General features: G+C 48.0%; 7 protein-coding genes across 8 annotated transcripts; 4 read left to right on the forward strand and 3 right to left on the reverse strand.

Annotated features, from left to right (window-relative positions):
• Nucleotides 1-66: 66 nt before the first annotated feature.
• SPPG_03866 lies at nt 67-1,853 on the forward strand. 2 transcript variants are annotated; one of them, XM_016752114.1, is made up of 7 exons: nt 67-169; nt 240-318; nt 385-529; nt 598-645; nt 709-1,006; nt 1,085-1,253; nt 1,313-1,853. In XM_016752114.1, exons 1-7 carry the CDS (start codon nt 150-152, stop codon nt 1,706-1,708), a joined length of 1,155 nt encoding a protein of 384 aa, XP_016608791.1. In that variant the 5' UTR covers nt 67-149; the 3' UTR covers nt 1,709-1,853. The 2 variants fall into 2 exon arrangements, with proteins under 2 accessions (XP_016608791.1, XP_016608792.1); XM_016752115.1 differs by having other exon boundaries at nt 67-158.
• Nucleotides 1,854-2,144: 291 nt separating this feature from the next.
• On the reverse strand, nt 2,145-2,959 carry SPPG_03867 (ribosomal protein L13; the record flags this gene model as incomplete). Its single annotated transcript, XM_016752116.1, has 3 exons — nt 2,145-2,596; nt 2,661-2,799; nt 2,879-2,959. 3 exons carry the CDS (start codon nt 2,957-2,959, stop codon nt 2,145-2,147), a joined length of 672 nt encoding a protein of 223 aa, XP_016608793.1.
• Nucleotides 2,960-3,426: 467 nt separating this feature from the next.
• Nucleotides 3,427-4,799, forward strand: SPPG_03868 (uncharacterized protein; the record flags this gene model as incomplete). Its single annotated transcript, XM_016752117.1, has 3 exons — nt 3,427-3,486; nt 3,605-4,291; nt 4,353-4,799. The coding sequence occupies 3 exons, from the start codon at nt 3,427-3,429 to the stop codon at nt 4,797-4,799; spliced, it is 1,194 nt and encodes a 397-aa protein (XP_016608794.1).
• Nucleotides 4,800-5,072: 273 nt separating this feature from the next.
• Nucleotides 5,073-11,234, forward strand: SPPG_03869 (uncharacterized protein; the record flags this gene model as incomplete). Its single annotated transcript, XM_016752118.1, has 19 exons — nt 5,073-5,186; nt 5,288-5,417; nt 5,480-5,523; nt 5,596-6,529; nt 6,600-6,709; nt 6,770-6,873; nt 6,943-7,045; nt 7,127-7,215; nt 7,273-7,347; nt 7,410-7,501; nt 7,566-7,777; nt 7,842-8,109; nt 8,180-8,613; nt 8,687-8,860; nt 8,931-9,113; nt 9,186-9,353; nt 9,428-9,489; nt 9,553-9,673; nt 9,732-11,234. The coding sequence occupies 19 exons, from the start codon at nt 5,073-5,075 to the stop codon at nt 11,232-11,234; spliced, it is 4,920 nt and encodes a 1,639-aa protein (XP_016608795.1).
• Nucleotides 11,235-11,356: 122 nt separating this feature from the next.
• SPPG_03870 (sterol transporter) lies at nt 11,357-11,925 on the reverse strand (the record flags this gene model as incomplete). Its single annotated transcript, XM_016752119.1, has 2 exons — nt 11,357-11,437; nt 11,521-11,925. 2 exons carry the CDS (start codon nt 11,923-11,925, stop codon nt 11,357-11,359), a joined length of 486 nt encoding a protein of 161 aa, XP_016608796.1.
• Nucleotides 11,926-12,871: 946 nt separating this feature from the next.
• SPPG_03871 (lipoyltransferase and lipoate-protein ligase) lies at nt 12,872-14,593 on the reverse strand (the record flags this gene model as incomplete). Its single annotated transcript, XM_016752120.1, has 10 exons — nt 12,872-12,996; nt 13,063-13,168; nt 13,237-13,311; nt 13,371-13,439; nt 13,513-13,656; nt 13,719-13,976; nt 14,046-14,135; nt 14,191-14,272; nt 14,339-14,402; nt 14,470-14,593. 10 exons carry the CDS (start codon nt 14,591-14,593, stop codon nt 12,872-12,874), a joined length of 1,137 nt encoding a protein of 378 aa, XP_016608797.1.
• Nucleotides 14,594-14,727: 134 nt separating this feature from the next.
• Nucleotides 14,728-15,560, forward strand: SPPG_03872 (uncharacterized protein; the record flags this gene model as incomplete). The annotated part of the gene is made up of 2 exons (XM_016752121.1): nt 14,728-14,902; nt 14,959-15,560. 2 exons carry the CDS (start codon nt 14,728-14,730, stop codon nt 15,558-15,560), a joined length of 777 nt encoding a protein of 258 aa, XP_016608798.1.
• Between the last annotated feature and the right edge of the window lie 6 nt (nt 15,561-15,566).

The raw sequence follows: 15,566 nt of genomic DNA on the forward strand, positions 1-15,566 counted from the left end.
CTGATGACTAAGCAGATGCTTAGTCGCCAGATCTTGTCACAGAAATACTCAATAACGTCAAACCCTTCACCAGCAATGAACTCAGAGGACGACACAATTCGTTTCAAGCCGGTACTGAATGACCTTCTTAACCAAGGCAATGAGAGAATATGTGGCATGTGCGTTATCTGTGCGTCCGATACCATTCCGTGGATGTGGAAGAAGCTCTGATCTCTCATCTACTTGGTTAATTGAGATAGTTGTCACAAGCAATTTGCGACTTACACCTGCCCACGATGCAACTTAAAGTACTGCTCACTGGCATGCTACAAGTCTGAGGTACTATTAAGATCGCCAATTCGGGTGCTGTTGCAAGCCTCCCCTACCAACACCGATTTATGCTAGAACCATGCTGCTTGCACAGAGGCCTTTTACAAGGATAGCTTTGTTGCTGAACTGCAAGGGCAAAAAGTTCCCGAGGAAGACCGAAATAAAATGCTGCAAATGCTGAAAAGATTTGAGAAAGAAAGCGAGGAACTAGAAGAGCCAGGTGCCGTCATGCCCGTGATAATATGGTTTGCCACAGTATATAACCTGCTCTATTTCCCGTGAATGCAGCAGATGAGATACCGGATCTCATGGATCGCTTGGCAGGCATAGATTTAGGTATCTGAAGTGCTCTCTTTCTGAGGGCTGTCCCTTAACCCGCGACCAACAATTTTAATGCAGAGCAATCTACACCGGATCAAATCCTTTCTGTGTTGACGCCGGCTGAGCGCGAACAGTTTGAAGCCTCCTTACGGGAAGGGTCAGCTGCACTACGTGGATACGTAGAGATATGGCGACCATGGTGGATAACCAGTGAAGCAGCTCGACAATCCCTTATTCGCGAAATTGGGCCACCTGACGAGGTTGGCACGCAAAGGGATGTATCAGTGCCGGAAATATTGTCGAATATCAAAACAATAGATAAAGTATCAAGCGCCAATCCACAGGAGAGGTTGATTTTCAACATGGTGGACATGCTGTGAGTGCCTCTGCAGCTGAGCATATCCCATGCAATGATTTTGGCTGTTTCTCAATGAGTCTTAATCAACCTGAACAGAGCCGCGTATGCTTTCATGTGTCGCTTCCTGAATGGTGAAATAACAGAAGACCCGATAGAGTCTGCTCAGATTATGTGGAATGTGTCGCGTATTCTCTCGAGCAATCAGCAGTTTGCCTTTGAGAGCGTATCTGAGGCACTGACGTCATGCAAAATGAGATTGCTGCAGGTAATACCCACAACGCTTTGTCGCTCGTTCGTTATTTGACTTATCTTATAACAACACAGAGCAAAGCTTACGACAGCACATTGGATACGGCCATCTTAGCGTTTAAAGATGTCTCCCTCATCCTTGCGTCACATCACTACGTGTTGGCTGCGCTGTCGGATATCCACAGGATCTTTTCCTCTGCATGTACAGGAGGAAGAGGTGACGGAGCTACGCCGTTAATACCGCGCACTACACGACAGCGGGCATTCACGTCAGAGAAGAAAGTGTATTACTATTTATGTCTTGTGGGCAATAGGGATGAAATGAGGGACGCCCTTCCTATACTGAAGGCAGCCGTAGATATGGAGGTGAAGAGGGCGGAGAACGATATGGAGGAGATGCTTAGGATCACGGCGGTAGTAGAGAAAGATAGGTCCAGAAAGCCGCGGGGACCCCTGGTGGAAGAAATGTAATCACTATCTTGTTCACATTGCTAATCAATTTCTACCACTGCACGCCTCTCTCAACGGTTTAGATTATGAACTTATCTTCACCTCGACTAGCTAGACGTCCAAAATAATCCTATATCTAACGATAATCTATTATGATATTTTTGAGATACGTGCGCGGCTGCATGCCAATCTTCACAGCAATAGACGAGCTGCATTTGGGGAGGCACAGGGAGCGAGCAATATTTGAGCGATGATTCACAATTCTGAGAACACGAGGTGTATTGGCCAGCCCTTTATACGTTCATCTGGAGTGGAAGCGAAACTTCAAACGAAGAGAGAAGGAGTGAAAATCCGACTCAATTGTGGACGGCCAAAGTACATTGCATGTCACCACGGCTAAAACTGCAAATCCGGAAAGAAATGAAACACAAACTTCCATCTCCTCTTTAGGCTGCTGCTAATAACCATACGCGGCCAGTTGTTTTTTGATAGGGGCTAGTTGTGTCTCCACCTCCTTCTCTGCTTTCGCTAGCAGACGCCGCGCCGCCTTTTTTGCTTCATAATACGCGTGAGATTTAGCCTTACGCTTGTCTTCAAGACGGGAAACAACATCTTGATATTTCCATCCAAACTCGCTTGAAAGCCGCTTGAGAACTGTATATTTGCGCCCAGGGGCAAGCCGAAGAACGCGGAGTGCCATCGGCACGACCATTCGTTTCCTTTTGTCATACGGGGGAGGAACATCCTCGAATACCTTTAAGCGCTGGAGTGCTGCTTGACCACGGGGGGTCTTGTGAGGAATCATCCCACGAATGGTACGCCAGATAATGCGGTTTGGTGAATGCAAGTGGAACGGTCCGCGCGAAGGATTAACACGGCAACGCTTGCGAAGGAAGTTCATAAATGTCACTGTGGTGGCATCACACATTAGCCGTATATAAAGGTATATTTAATCTCCCACTGTTCCACCTACACTTGTTGCGAAAAAAAGGCCCTGAAATGTTGATTTCCTCGGCACGTACAATGGTGACTCTCTGGCCGTTCAATAGCTGCTTTGCAGTTATTGACGCGAGCCGGCCGAGCAGGTGCCCTTTACCATCGACAACATATTCCTGAAAAACACAGAGGGTGTAAATACCTAGTATATTGAAGACGACAAGGACTCAGTCCTGCAAAGGAACTCAATGATACCTTCTGATAGGTCAGCATCTTGATATGCGTATTAGCGTTTGCGCCCACAAACTCCAGTAAAAGTAAAGAGTCTACCACCATCTGAGGGTAATTCGCTCGACACTAAGGGTAATCATGGGATCCCCGGAACAAAGTTCCTTGTACGTATCTGAATGCTGTGAGGCTTTCAACAACGTAATGTGCCCCCTATCCAGCTTTTGTGTCATTTCAACGTTAGGTAATAGAAACGTTGATGGGATCGATTGAAGCTCAGCTTCAAGTTGTTAATCTCATCGGACCTCGACATCTATTATAGTAGAAAGTTGAATTGCTCTTGCCTGCTTTTAAAACTATTGAAGACAAGCTAGACTATCGACCTCGAGGCAGCTTGTGCAGTGATCATGGATTACGATTTCGCTTACTCTATGGATTCCAATGTTGACTCCAGTGCATTGTAAAGCTGACACGTGACTCCTCGGCCTGCGTCGGTGATTGAGAAAAGGTGCCAGCTATCAAGTCCTTTCGTTTTCCATCCATCACCGCAACGTCTCTTCAACCCGGTACTGAAGATGGTGAGCATTACGATTGTCATTGTTGCTGAAGCTACGAGGAAGAGAGATACGCCGAGGGTTGGGATGGATGGATGAATGGATGGATGGATGGTTTTGAGTTGATGGATCGTGGAGGGGATGGTGTGGAGCGGAGCATTTTCAGGATTGACAACTGACATTTTGCTTTGGTATATAGTCCGCGGCCGCTCGTCCCGTCGTTTCGGTTTTCTCTGAGGGAGGTGACTCCGTGGCTGGTACCGTCCAGCTCCCCGGTGTCTTCAAGGCCCCCATCCGTTCCGATGTCGTTCGATTCGTGTTCACCAACATGAACAAGAACAAGCGTCAGGCTTACGCCGTCAGCGTCAAGGCTGGTCACCAAACCTCAGCTGAGTCCTGGGGTACCGGTCGTGCTGTTGCTCGTATCCCCCGTGTCAGTGGTGGTGGTACACACCGTGCTGGTCAGGCCGCCTTCGGCAACATGTGTCGTGGTGGTCGTATGTTCGCTCCCACCAAGACTTGGCGTAAGTGGCACGTAAAGACCAACCAGAACCAGAAGCGTTTTGCTACTGCTTCTGCCGTTGCTGCCTCTGCCCTTCCTAGTTTGGTCTTTGCTCGTGGTCACAAGATCGACCAGGTTAACGAGATCCCCCTCGTTATTGGGAACGGTGTGGAGTCCTTCAAGAAGACTAAAGAGGCCGTTGCCTTGTTGAAAGCTATCAACGCCTACACAGACGTTGAGAAGGTTACCAACTCTAAGAAGCTCCGTGCTGGTGTTGGAAAGTTGAGGAACCGTCGCCACACGCAGAGGCGTGGTCCCTTGGTCATCTACAACGAGGACAAAGGTCTCGTCAAGGCTTTCCGCAACATCCCCGGTGTTGAGCTGGTTAGTTTTTTAATCGATTTAGCTAATAGGTCCTGTTCTGATAGTCTATGACAATTTTCAGGCCAGCGTAGATGCCCTCAACCTCCTTCAGCTTGCCCCTGGCGGTCACGTCGGCCGTTTCGTGATCTGGACTCAAGCCGCCTTCGAGAAGCTTGATGCTCTCTTTGGTGACGCTACCAAGGGCGCTGAGCTCAAGAAGAACTACAATCTTCCGTTCCCTATTATCTCCAACCCCGACCTCCCCCGCTTGATCAACTCCGATGAGATCCAGGCCGTTGTTCGTGTTGCCGGATCGGCTAAGAACAAGCGTCCCTTCACACAGCGCAAGAACCCTCTCCGTAACACTGGTGTACTCGTGCGTCTCAACCCTTACGCCCAGACTTTGCGTCGTCGGGAACTCTTGGCAGAGGAGGCAAGGAAGGAGGGAAAGAAGGGCCGTACCGCGAAGGTTGCCTCAAAGCGGGGTCTTAACAAGGAGTTCAAGGAGTCTCTTTTGAGCCAGGTTTAAGCTGTGATAGTCGCGTATGAATAAACTGGTGATGGTTATACTTCTGTACATGATGGCTTTCAATTTTTCAATTTTGCTATGGTGGTGTTGGTCTTCGATTGTGTACCACGGTCCCGCTTATCAGGCAAACATGGGGGTCATCCGCGATCAGGGAGAGCTAATGATTCTCGCGGAGATTTACTATTTCTGGAGCATTTTGCAGAATATGCCCGATGTTTGACCCTATTGCTGAAAAATAGTGCAGAACTTTGTGATCTATAGCACATTCGCCATATGCATGAACCAACTGTTAGTACAGAATATGGGGTCAGCCTTCCAGAGTGGTGGCGTTCAAGAAGCAATTTGGATCATGCATCAGTGATGATCGAGGCCTTGCCGGGAGACTTTGTAAGTTGCTTTTCCATGGGTTCTTTGATTAGCATAAGGACTGTACCAAAAAAGAACCACTCAGTTGATCATTTTACCCTTGTTATTGCGAATGGGTACAGCCGCATAATATGCCATCCAAGGTTATCTTGCCCAATATTGCTCACGATGCGGCTCACGATCCAGTAAAGGGTCAGGATTGGGAAGGGTGGAACCACGAGCAAGCGGAAGGTGGAAGCCCGGGAACGTGCGGTTCGTAACTGAAGCAGGCGCGAGCATGTCTTGAGAAGCGATGGTAATTTTGCTCACCTTAGAGTACAGCCGGCAGCCACTGAGGGTGTTAGTCAGAAAACGACAAGTAAGTTGATAATTCTAGTCATCATTTAAAGGTTCTGTCGTGAATCGATATTATTCATATCAATCACATTAGGCACCTTCCACCCACCTTCCGCCCATATATGTGAAACGAATCCGACCTGTTACCAATGTCGTTCCAGAACAGTTCACCGGCCACTCAACCATCCCGGGGGCCTTGCAGACGAGTCGCATTGGATTGCCGGTAGAAACGATGCTCCCTCGTCTACGAGCCGGCGAACCAGTGGACATGATTCCGTCCGAAGAGGCTGTGGCAAAGAAGGGCATCTATCCCTTGATAGATCGAGGGTTTGTTCCACATGATGCAGATTACTCTAGATTTTTATCGCCAGACCATCCAGAACGAGTGGGGGTAATATGGAATAAACCATCGGTGAATGGGAGTAACGGCAGCGTGCGACCGTTTCTCAGACATGTACAAGCCAAGATCCACGATTTCACTATGCGATTTGAACAGCCAGATACAGTAATTCGTCTAACCGGCCTGTATGAACCTGCACTGAGACTTGCGTCAGCTGCAGAGAGAATGAAATCTGTAAATGATGAGATGTGTCGTGTGGTGGATCGGAAGCGCTCCAAGGATAAACAAACGATCAGCACGAAGGCACCCGTAAAGAATTGGAACATGGTTCGACCTTCGCTTAGACCCCGTCCATCTATTACGTTTCTTCCACCCTCTCTACCCCCAGCTGCCAACCATCATGAGGTGCGCCCATCACCGCTGACCCCAGCGCCTTCGTTCGTGCTAGGTGAGCAGATCTCCGCATCGTCGTCGGATGTGAACCTCTTCACCGCCGACGAGATTAGAGCGGAAACGATCAATGTCATCCGGGCATCACGAGAGGGCGCGATCATAGTCACCACTGGTGGAGAGGTTCAAGTCCAGGCACGGGGGTTTCTAGAGTTTCAAAAGAACGTCGGGGAAGATGGTTGGGGGGCTGTAGAGTGGGTTTTGAGGAAATTTGAGAAGTTGATGACAGAATATGCAGGTGAGACGTTGCTCTCGGCCCATTTTGACAGAGAGTGGTTCATTTTAACGTTTGTGGCATATGTGGGCAGTTCCCTACGCAGAAATTATGAGCAAGCCTCTTCTTTCTTTGGCTGCCTGCCCAGTCAGGTCTCATTTCACCAGTGAAGAACTTTTGGCCTGTATTGTCAATGCCACAGAGGTAGTATTATGACGCTTCTGAATGCACTCTCGAATCTCATTTCGATGCATCTTGGAACAGGTTTACCGTATTATTAAAACAGAAGGACAGCGGTATCGAGGATCTAATGGGCGAGAAGCTGCGGCCCGTAAAATTCAGGCCACCTTTCGGATGTGGATTATGCGGTATGTTTGTCTTGCCAGTCCGTGTTCAACTGAGTTTCATGTCTTTGAACACCTCTTTACATGGTTCAGCCGCATACAAATGTGGTATCGTGACCGTGTATGGGCTGCAAACATATTTGTCAAGTATTGGAAGAGGAGGAAGATGCGATTTTCTTTTAGACGCATGGTTGAGGTAAGAAGTCGAAATGCTGACTGGACGGTTTACTCTACGCCTTCATCATCTAATGTAGCGCTGGGCATACTTTGCATGCAGACCCAGTATCACACAGTACATGTCAAGCGCCACCAACGACTCCTAGCTACATATAAACGGGACATTGCGACCATCATGGCTCACAAACGGTATTTTCGTTTCTCGTTGATAACATTAGAGTACACATAATAATACCATGACTTTAGAATTATCATTCAGCTCGTGCCATCGAAGCAGCTCGGCGAGCTGCAAGATCCTGGTCCCGAAATTCAAATCGGAAGGTCTGTTGTGTTACGTATCTCGTTGGTTGACACATTAATGAATAACAATCGGCGAATTGTAGAGCGATTATGCTTGGAAACCCGGATGTTGAAACCATATTCGTCACACCGTATGTTGATGAGGACAGAATCAACTATTTCAAGCAAGTATTGGGTAGGCGCGAAGACTATGCAGACAACATAAACATGGATTGTGTAATCCTATATCTCGTTGACAGCGACAGGCTTCCCAGAACGCAACCCAGTCGACGAGAACCGTATTAGATTTGTCGTACCTGAAGCGGCAAGATGCTTCCCGAACACAGCACCTCTGGCTTCAATGCTGTTAGCTAGTAAGAGGGCACTGAACAAGTTGCGAAACATGTGCCAGGGTAGGAATGCCGTGTTGCTGTGTGACGCTATTGGTAAATCGGAAGTCACATTGAGTTCGGTAAGTATAGCCAGTTCTGTGTAAACAACGAGGTCGACGCTTAAATCCCGCGATCCGGTGATAGACACTTTCCGTTCCATTATTTGGTCCAACGCCCAGCGCCTACAGCCGCTACCTAAGCACTCGCTCGAGATCTCGAGAATATCTGCGAAGTGCAGGGTTACCAGTTGCACCTGCTTTGAAGTCTCACACAGCAGATGAACACGAACTGTGTCTCCAATTGGTTAAAGCGATCTCTATGCATGCTGATGTCCCCTTATGGTGTCTATTCGGAGATCCAGTGATGAACAAAGTGGAAGAATCTGAGCTCGAAGGGCCTGAGGCGTGCCTAGGTACGATGGAACTCATATATATGTTTCTCTACGATAAATTCTCAATCATCGAGTCTTCTTTTCATGATAGACCCGTCGAACCTAACATTTGTCAAAAACCTTTATGAACCATTACCGCCGTCCATCCATAAACCTCCCCTCGCTTTCTCTCGTCCGATCAGTGGTAAGGCTCCTCCAACACCTGCTACAGCAGCAATTCTCGCTTCGGCCGCCCATCTCCGTCCTACGACAGCCCCACCAGTACCCCATGTCAACAACCGCCCAGCGACCCCTCGTCGTGGAATGATTGCCGCGCATCTCTCCCTTGCACGGCGCGAGATACCCTTACATACTCGAGTTCTGAGTTCTGGTTCGACATGGAGTGAGTTCATCTGTCGGTGGATGAAGCATGGAGGAATAGTGCATGCGTTTCCCTCCAGAGATCCTCGAGAAGTGAAAATGATTGAGATCGGAATTGTAGTGGATTTTGAAGGGAAATACGACATATTGATAATGGCGGACGTGGTGAGTTCGCAGAACAACGGACTGCTCCTTCGTCTGATGATGCGCTTCTCACATATTTTACTCGACCGCGTAGCTCTTGCACCATGCCAACCTTTCACCTACTGCTCTCATTGTTCCTTATACCAGCGACACTCAAAGACAACAAGACCTCGCACCGATGCTGGCCAAGATAGCCAGCAAATGTGCATCAGATGGAATAGCGGGACCTCTTTCCGTCCAATTTTTGACATGGATAGATCCATCTACGGTGGGGGATCGGTGCTACCGTGTGCGATGGTTGTATTCAGCTAAACTTGCCTACTGAATATCATGACCAGGGGGATCGGAAATATTGGGCAACCCAAATTCGCCCATTTACGTCACCCACACTCCTCCGGGCCGCTACAGTCCTTCTCGCAACCGGCTGTAAACCAGATTCCCGTGGTTGGAAAGTAACTCTGCCGAAAACCGAGATACCCTTTCAAGTCAGATATGCAAGGAGCGTGCGGTTCCTTGATCAGGTACCAAGGGCGTCAACGACATCCATTTTGAGGTATACAATGAAAAGCCATTAATGACCTCTTCCTGTGTAGGCGCAGCTCCGATCATCCTTCCAAACTAAACAGATGCGAGGAATGTCGCCTAATGAACCCCGGGTTGCATTGTACATATACGGGTTGGAACACGGGCAGGTTGCGACGATGACGCGGGCCGCCGCGGTCGCAACGGCGTTGAACAACGGCCTTCGCTACGATTTCCTGGTGAGTGATTTGTGCAGTTTGTTAAAGGTTGGGACCAGATTGCTCTGTACATATGAAGATAACCCGCATGTTAGACGAGAACTGGGATGCTTTATCCGGAGCAGGATGCGACCTGGGGTGGAATTTTGCCATTCATGTGAGTAAACCTTTCGTATAGTAGTAGTCGAATTCAAGGGCCAAACTAATGTATTCCTCATAGATCGATTGCGCACAGCTACGAGTCCCTGCTGGAAACTACACTTCTAAACTTACTCCATCTCAATCGGCTTCTTGATGAATGCGCTAGCGAAAGTGGGGCGAGGTATCGCAACAACTTCATGGTACGCACATACTATGAGCTGAAAGTAATGGCACCAATTGACGCTTAAACGGATTTAGGCGGTGGCGGTGCGGTTATTGTATGAGCTACTCGCTTACAGGCCCATGCACATTAAGACGAGCGACCAGATAACCGGATGTGTTCCTGTTGCGGTTCAAGCAGCGTTTAAGCATCTTGGTCTAACTCTTCCAGGAGTGGGCAACCGGAGATCAGTCGCCAGACACTCGACACCCCCAACACCCGATATCCGGCATTCCAGATGTGTGGCATCCAATTTCAGTGAAGACGACCAGACATCCTCGGAACCAGAATCAGACGTTGAAGAACCTTTGGACCCTATTTACAACTCCCCAAGTACCACACGGCCATTCCTGGTTCAATCAGCTGCGCCAACGACGTCCTCCGATCTTGAAGTCCTGCTATCATATTTCATGACCGTCCCAATCTTCACGTCTCGTCCCTCCACAGTATCATCGGCGCGATCGCGTTCACGTACAGCTAAACCAAAAAAGTCACGGCGACGACGACGTGCTTTCAGCCCCACAACGGCAGCACTTCTTGCGGAAGAAATTCCATCAAATATGGCAGCCAAACATGATAACACTTTTCAGAAGCCATTAATAAGCCCGCCGTTCTCTCGACGCGCATCTGCACAGAGAGCAAAAGCCATGGAAGGACGGTCGAAGCGAGCGAGGCTTATGCTGGAAAAGATAGAGAAAGAGATGGAGACACTGTATGGACCAAATTACTTTGCTCAAGATATCTCCAATCTTTCGTCACAGAGATCACAGAAAAAAGCCGGCAAGGTCGTCGCAAAGACTGGGTTGCACTCAAGGAGGGCATCTGAATCATCTCGAGTTGAACGAACCCGAGCGACGACTCAGATCACACCTGCAATGGATGAAGACAATGAGTCCTCTGAATCTGACGAAGATACTCATGAGGGGACACATTCATCTGTGAGAGAATCGAACGTGAAGAAGATAGGGAGACGACAAAGTTTGACTGTCCAGTCAAAAGAAGATGTCAGTGTAGATATGGAAACGGTGCTGATGAAGCTGCAAGACCTGGCGGAGCGTGGAGAACGCATCACGGCAATCATCGAAGAACGCACCAAACAAAGCCAGAAGAAGCTTGAGGAAAGCCATAGAAAGCACTTAGAGATGTTAGAGCAGAAACGAAGCGAGGAGGAAGCGAGAGCTGCCCAAAAAGCATTGCTGGAAAAGGAAGCGGAGTTGGCGGCAACAAGGGGAAGATTTGTGATTGACGCAGGGACAGGACAGAAGATTGAAGGCAAGCCGGGTTCACCTTTACGGCCGGCAAGAAGTGTACCTATTCTTGCGAATCACTCAATCGATGCTGAGTCGAGAGCTGGGGACAAGGTACCACTCGCCACAGCTGCTTCAAATCAAAAACAGGAACCAAACAAGATAGCAACGCGGCGAATATCGGATCTTGTTACAGATGTAATGGGAGAAATGTTTGCACGAGAGCGTCGTACCTCGGTCGTTCAGAGGGTCCGGGTGCCCCGTACTTCCGGTGACAAACAATCTGGTAGCTGATTCACTAACTTATAGAGAGTGCAGTTTTAGAGCAACAGAGTGGGTGTCTGAATTATGTTATCTAGTTATCTGGTGACTGAGATCGTAGCTAGATTGCTAGTGATAACTTGGAGGAACCCCTACTATAAGCGGAACTCTGCCTTAAGGCAAGCGGCATGCTTTTCATCGTAATTTGTTACGTCGATGAACACTTGGTACTTGCCCTAGTTGTAATTCAACAGAAAAATGAATACATTGTAAATATATACGAGCAGTTCGCAATCGCCCACAAAAACAAAAACCGCACCGGGGGTAATTCTCTGGGAAGCTCTACAGTGTGATTGATGTGCACCGGTCCCTTTTCGATGGGACATTCCCTGTCGATTCGCGTAATTTCATCGCAGAGGTTGATTCTAGTGTCGAGCAACTTGATGAGGCCCAATTTGACCCGCACGTCCGCATACGCCCCAGCATCGACATCTTCGTCGAGATACCCCTTCACATCTACCGTAAGGTTTTCGCCTCGTTTTGGTGGATCGGGAGTAACGGTGATAGATTCAAGATGGAAAATGTCGTCGGGAGAGCCGCAGTCCTGAACGCTCCCTTGAGTAAGAAGGAGTGGAAACTGGAGACGCTGATATTGTAGGGAAAGTGCAGAAACGGCGCTTCCTATAGCCAGGAGACCTAGCACTAAGAGATAGAACGTCTTCATTGCTGGATGCCGCGGAGGTAATCGGGTGTTCAAGGTTATGTTAATGGAATGGGGAAGATGAAGAAAGATAACAATGGTGGAAAGCAACCAGGAGGTTGAGTATCAGGCCATAATCTTCCCGCATGATGACACAACACGTGAACTGGCTTTAGTGTATTGGCAAAAACAAATGTCAGTGCCGCGCACACCAGGGAATAGACTGGCGACAACCAGCCCGGAAAAGCTAACTAACCAACTCCTTACAAGTAACTACGACTAGGCCCAATTACACATGCAATACATTACGGTTGTTCTAACCGGGTAACTAGCGCCCACCACCACGAGAGAAATCCTACTAGCCTTTTGATTCCGAAATTCTTTAGTCGGAGGATGTTCAGATACTAAGGTAATGGGAATTAGACTGGATAATACGCGTGGGAAAATACAAAGATAATGCATACCTGCGATCGTAGCAATATAGTAGTAGCAGCATTTGCGAGGGGTTATGTTGTTTTTGTAGTCGGGTGGGCGAGGTCCTCGGCACCAGAGCAGGATTCTCATGATGGACTTGAGAGTTGAGCGTTGGCAGATGCTTGCGAGTCGAGGTTAAAGAAACAAGAGGGAAGAAGAAGAGGAGGGGTTTATATAGAAAAAGAGCGGATATATTGAGTCATGTATCGTCATGCAGGTGGCAACTGCAGAATATTCCTCTCATAGATGGCTGCAAGGGATAGTAATTGCCATCCGTTGATTGCAGGTATTGGACCCGTTTTTCATACTGGCCACACATATTGGACCCGTTTTCTCATGATCGAGCATCTTGCATAGTTCATTTGCCTAAATCGAGGGAGGCATCTTGCATTTCATCTCATTCGATCCAGTGGCTGCATCTATATGCAGACTGACAGTCGTTCTTGCCCACACACTATGTAACGCGAAATAACGTTCAGATGATAACAATCTAATACTACAAGGAGATTTCCAACCATTCCTGTAATTCTTCCAGCTCTTCAAGATCTCGGGTACCCAATATCAAATCTTCCTTCAACATGCCAAACGCTTCACGAATGCCGTCTTCACTATAGCGCGTACCTTTAAATGTATGGATTAGGCAAACATGCTCTGCAACATAATATTCAGATATGTGCAAAGGCGCACCTTGAAGACACTCTGATAACCGTGACGCTACAGCAATATGGCGCTCCGACTTTAGGGAAACATTTGCTTCCGTTATCATGCCTCTGTGAACATTCATAAGGATATCCTACGGTGGAATCGTTGAAGGTTGTAGTGAAGGGGCTGGTATTGAGTTAGAATTTGTGGAACATTTACCGCATCAGCCCAACGGAACGACCGCTCCAGTCGATGCGCAAAATCTGGTGTTTGGCCATAGATCCATTCCCAAGTCTTCGAACAAAAGCGCAGTTAGGACGAGTGGCAGTCGTGTTCAAAAATTAGTTTCTTACCCGAATCTCATCATAGTAATCTCTCACTTTCGGGTTGGCTTTCATATGGTCCACCGTAAGCTCAACCGGCTGTATGATGCGATCTCGTCAGATCGGTATACCACCATTGCCAAACTTGCAATAGATGAGTGACGGACATTACCTCGCGCCATGGCACACCATGAGTTCGATAGAACTCTCCAGCCACCGCCTCGCAAAATGACAAATGATCGACGGTGAATGAATGCTCCCGTAAACGTGTCACATTTGATCGTACGCTTTCAACCCCTTTTCCGACAAGATTTTTCTGGGGATCTTGTAGTTCAGTACACAAAAGATTTTGTCACAAGAGTATCACTGAAACTTTACCGGTGGAGGCCGAAGGTACCGACCTAAAGCAGTAAGATCCGCGTCAATAAGCATCGTTCCATGGTGGTAAGCTCGCGCATTAACTAGTTTGTACGCGGAGCCAGAAACTTTTTTGTCGCCAATGACAAGATCGTGCCTCTCATTCACCGAGGCTGGGATGTCCAGTTGATGCAGTCCCCGGCAAACTAATTGAGCATTCGTTCGACGATCGAACTCATCTCGCGGCATAAAGATCGTGTAGTTGCTGTTACCAATGTCCTAATCTCGCCGCCAAACTTGTAGTTTAGCGCAACGATTTGGATCAGCCTCTATCCCCTATCCTCATACATGGTACACAGCTCCACCACCACTCCGTCTTCGGACTAGTGGTACACCATCATCTTGCATTAGTTTCAAGTGGCATTCTTTCCAGGGATTCTGGTTGAATGGCCAATTAGTAACATCCACCGCTGACGCGGAGAAGCTCACGTACTTGGTTTCTCCCTATAACAACACATGTCTGGTTTCGCCATAGGTAGAGGATATATCTTGCTGAGTTTGATTTTCGGAACAACCTTCAGACCACATAGGCTAAAAGAATGAGCTGCTGGCGACGCATTATGCAAAGAGAAAGGTCTCACCATTCTTCAAACGCTAAATTGATCCAAGGGTCCGTCTCTTTAGATATGTAGCATTCCACCTTTCCTTTCCAACGAAGGAACGCTCGGTGAGTTCTTGCTGTTAGTGTGGGAGACCAGACAAAGAGAGTTACCTGCTGATGGCAACGTTGCAACGGTCGAAAGATAGGACACCGCGCATTTCTGTCGTAGAACCGTAAGAGCTGGATGCCTGTGTTGCTGTACAAGTTTACGACTAAAGCGGCTATACCAGTGCATGGCACGAGGATCTGCTTAAAATGTTCAGATGTTTGCAGAAGGTAATTTCCTCTCCGCCAGCCATGCCAACAGCATGAGTCATCCTGGGTAGTCATCACAGAGGCGATGGGGGTAAGCCATTATTTCCCATTACCATGGACCAGCATCAAAGCGAGACGGACACTCTTCGTGCCATTCACTTGGACCAGATATTGCTTTTTGGAGACTCTTTGACACAATGGAGCTTCAATCCTGAAATTGAAGGATGGGGTGCCTTCCTCTCTAACTCTTACGTGCGGAAGCTGGACGTCGTCAATAGGGGGTTTTCTGGTAAGTGGACACTATACAAAAGGGGACGATCGCATATCTCACCAATCAATTTCAAGGATACAATACTGAATGGTGCAAGCATATCATTGCACCTATTCTTCGCACCGTTCTTCCTTCTCCTGGAGCGCAGATACGTCTGGTAACCGTGTTCCTCGGAGCGAATGATGCCACTCTACCATTCTGGCCACAGCAACATGTTCCCCTTTCTGCATACAGAGACAATCTTCATTCCATAATTGCTTCCATTCGGAACTTTTCCTCCAATACGCGGATCCTGTTGATCACACCTCCACCTATACACGAAGGAAAATGGCAGAAGCATTGCGGACAGAAGGGCCGTAGCATTAATTTGAGCGTATCGAACACATTGCAGTATAGAAATGCTTGCATAGAAGTTGCACGCGAAGCCAAAGTTCCATTATTGGACACCTGGGAAGTCTATTTTGGTGAGGGAGCTACATATAATGAGGAAAAGGCGGATGCGGTGTTGTCGGATGGAGTTCATCTCGCAAATCTTGGGAACCGGCTACTTGGGCATGCAGTTTTAGCCAAGATTCTGACGGAATGGCCGGATCTAGCACCTGAGACTCTACCAACGGTGATGCCCTTATGGGATGTCTTGTATGGAAAAGTATTACCAGACGCTTTATTCCCCTAAAGAATG

This window comes from Spizellomyces punctatus (assembly GCF_000182565.1).
Source record: "Spizellomyces punctatus DAOM BR117 chromosome Unknown supercont1.6, whole genome shotgun sequence".
NCBI classification, from domain to species: Eukaryota; Fungi; Chytridiomycota; class Chytridiomycetes; order Spizellomycetales; family Spizellomycetaceae; genus Spizellomyces; species Spizellomyces punctatus.

Excerpts from the sequence above, each read along its gene's own strand:
- SPPG_03866 (XM_016752115.1), top strand. The coding sequence starts at position 76 with ATGAACTCAGAGGACGACACAATTCGTTTCAAGCCGGTACTGAATGAC. Across the intron at positions 159-239 it reads AATGAGAGAATATGTGGCAT|TTGTCACAAGCAATTTGCGA; the intron begins GTGCGTTATCTG and ends TAATTGAGATAG. Across the intron at positions 530-597 it reads CGAGGAACTAGAAGAGCCAG|CAGATGAGATACCGGATCTC; the intron begins GTGCCGTCATGC and ends CCGTGAATGCAG.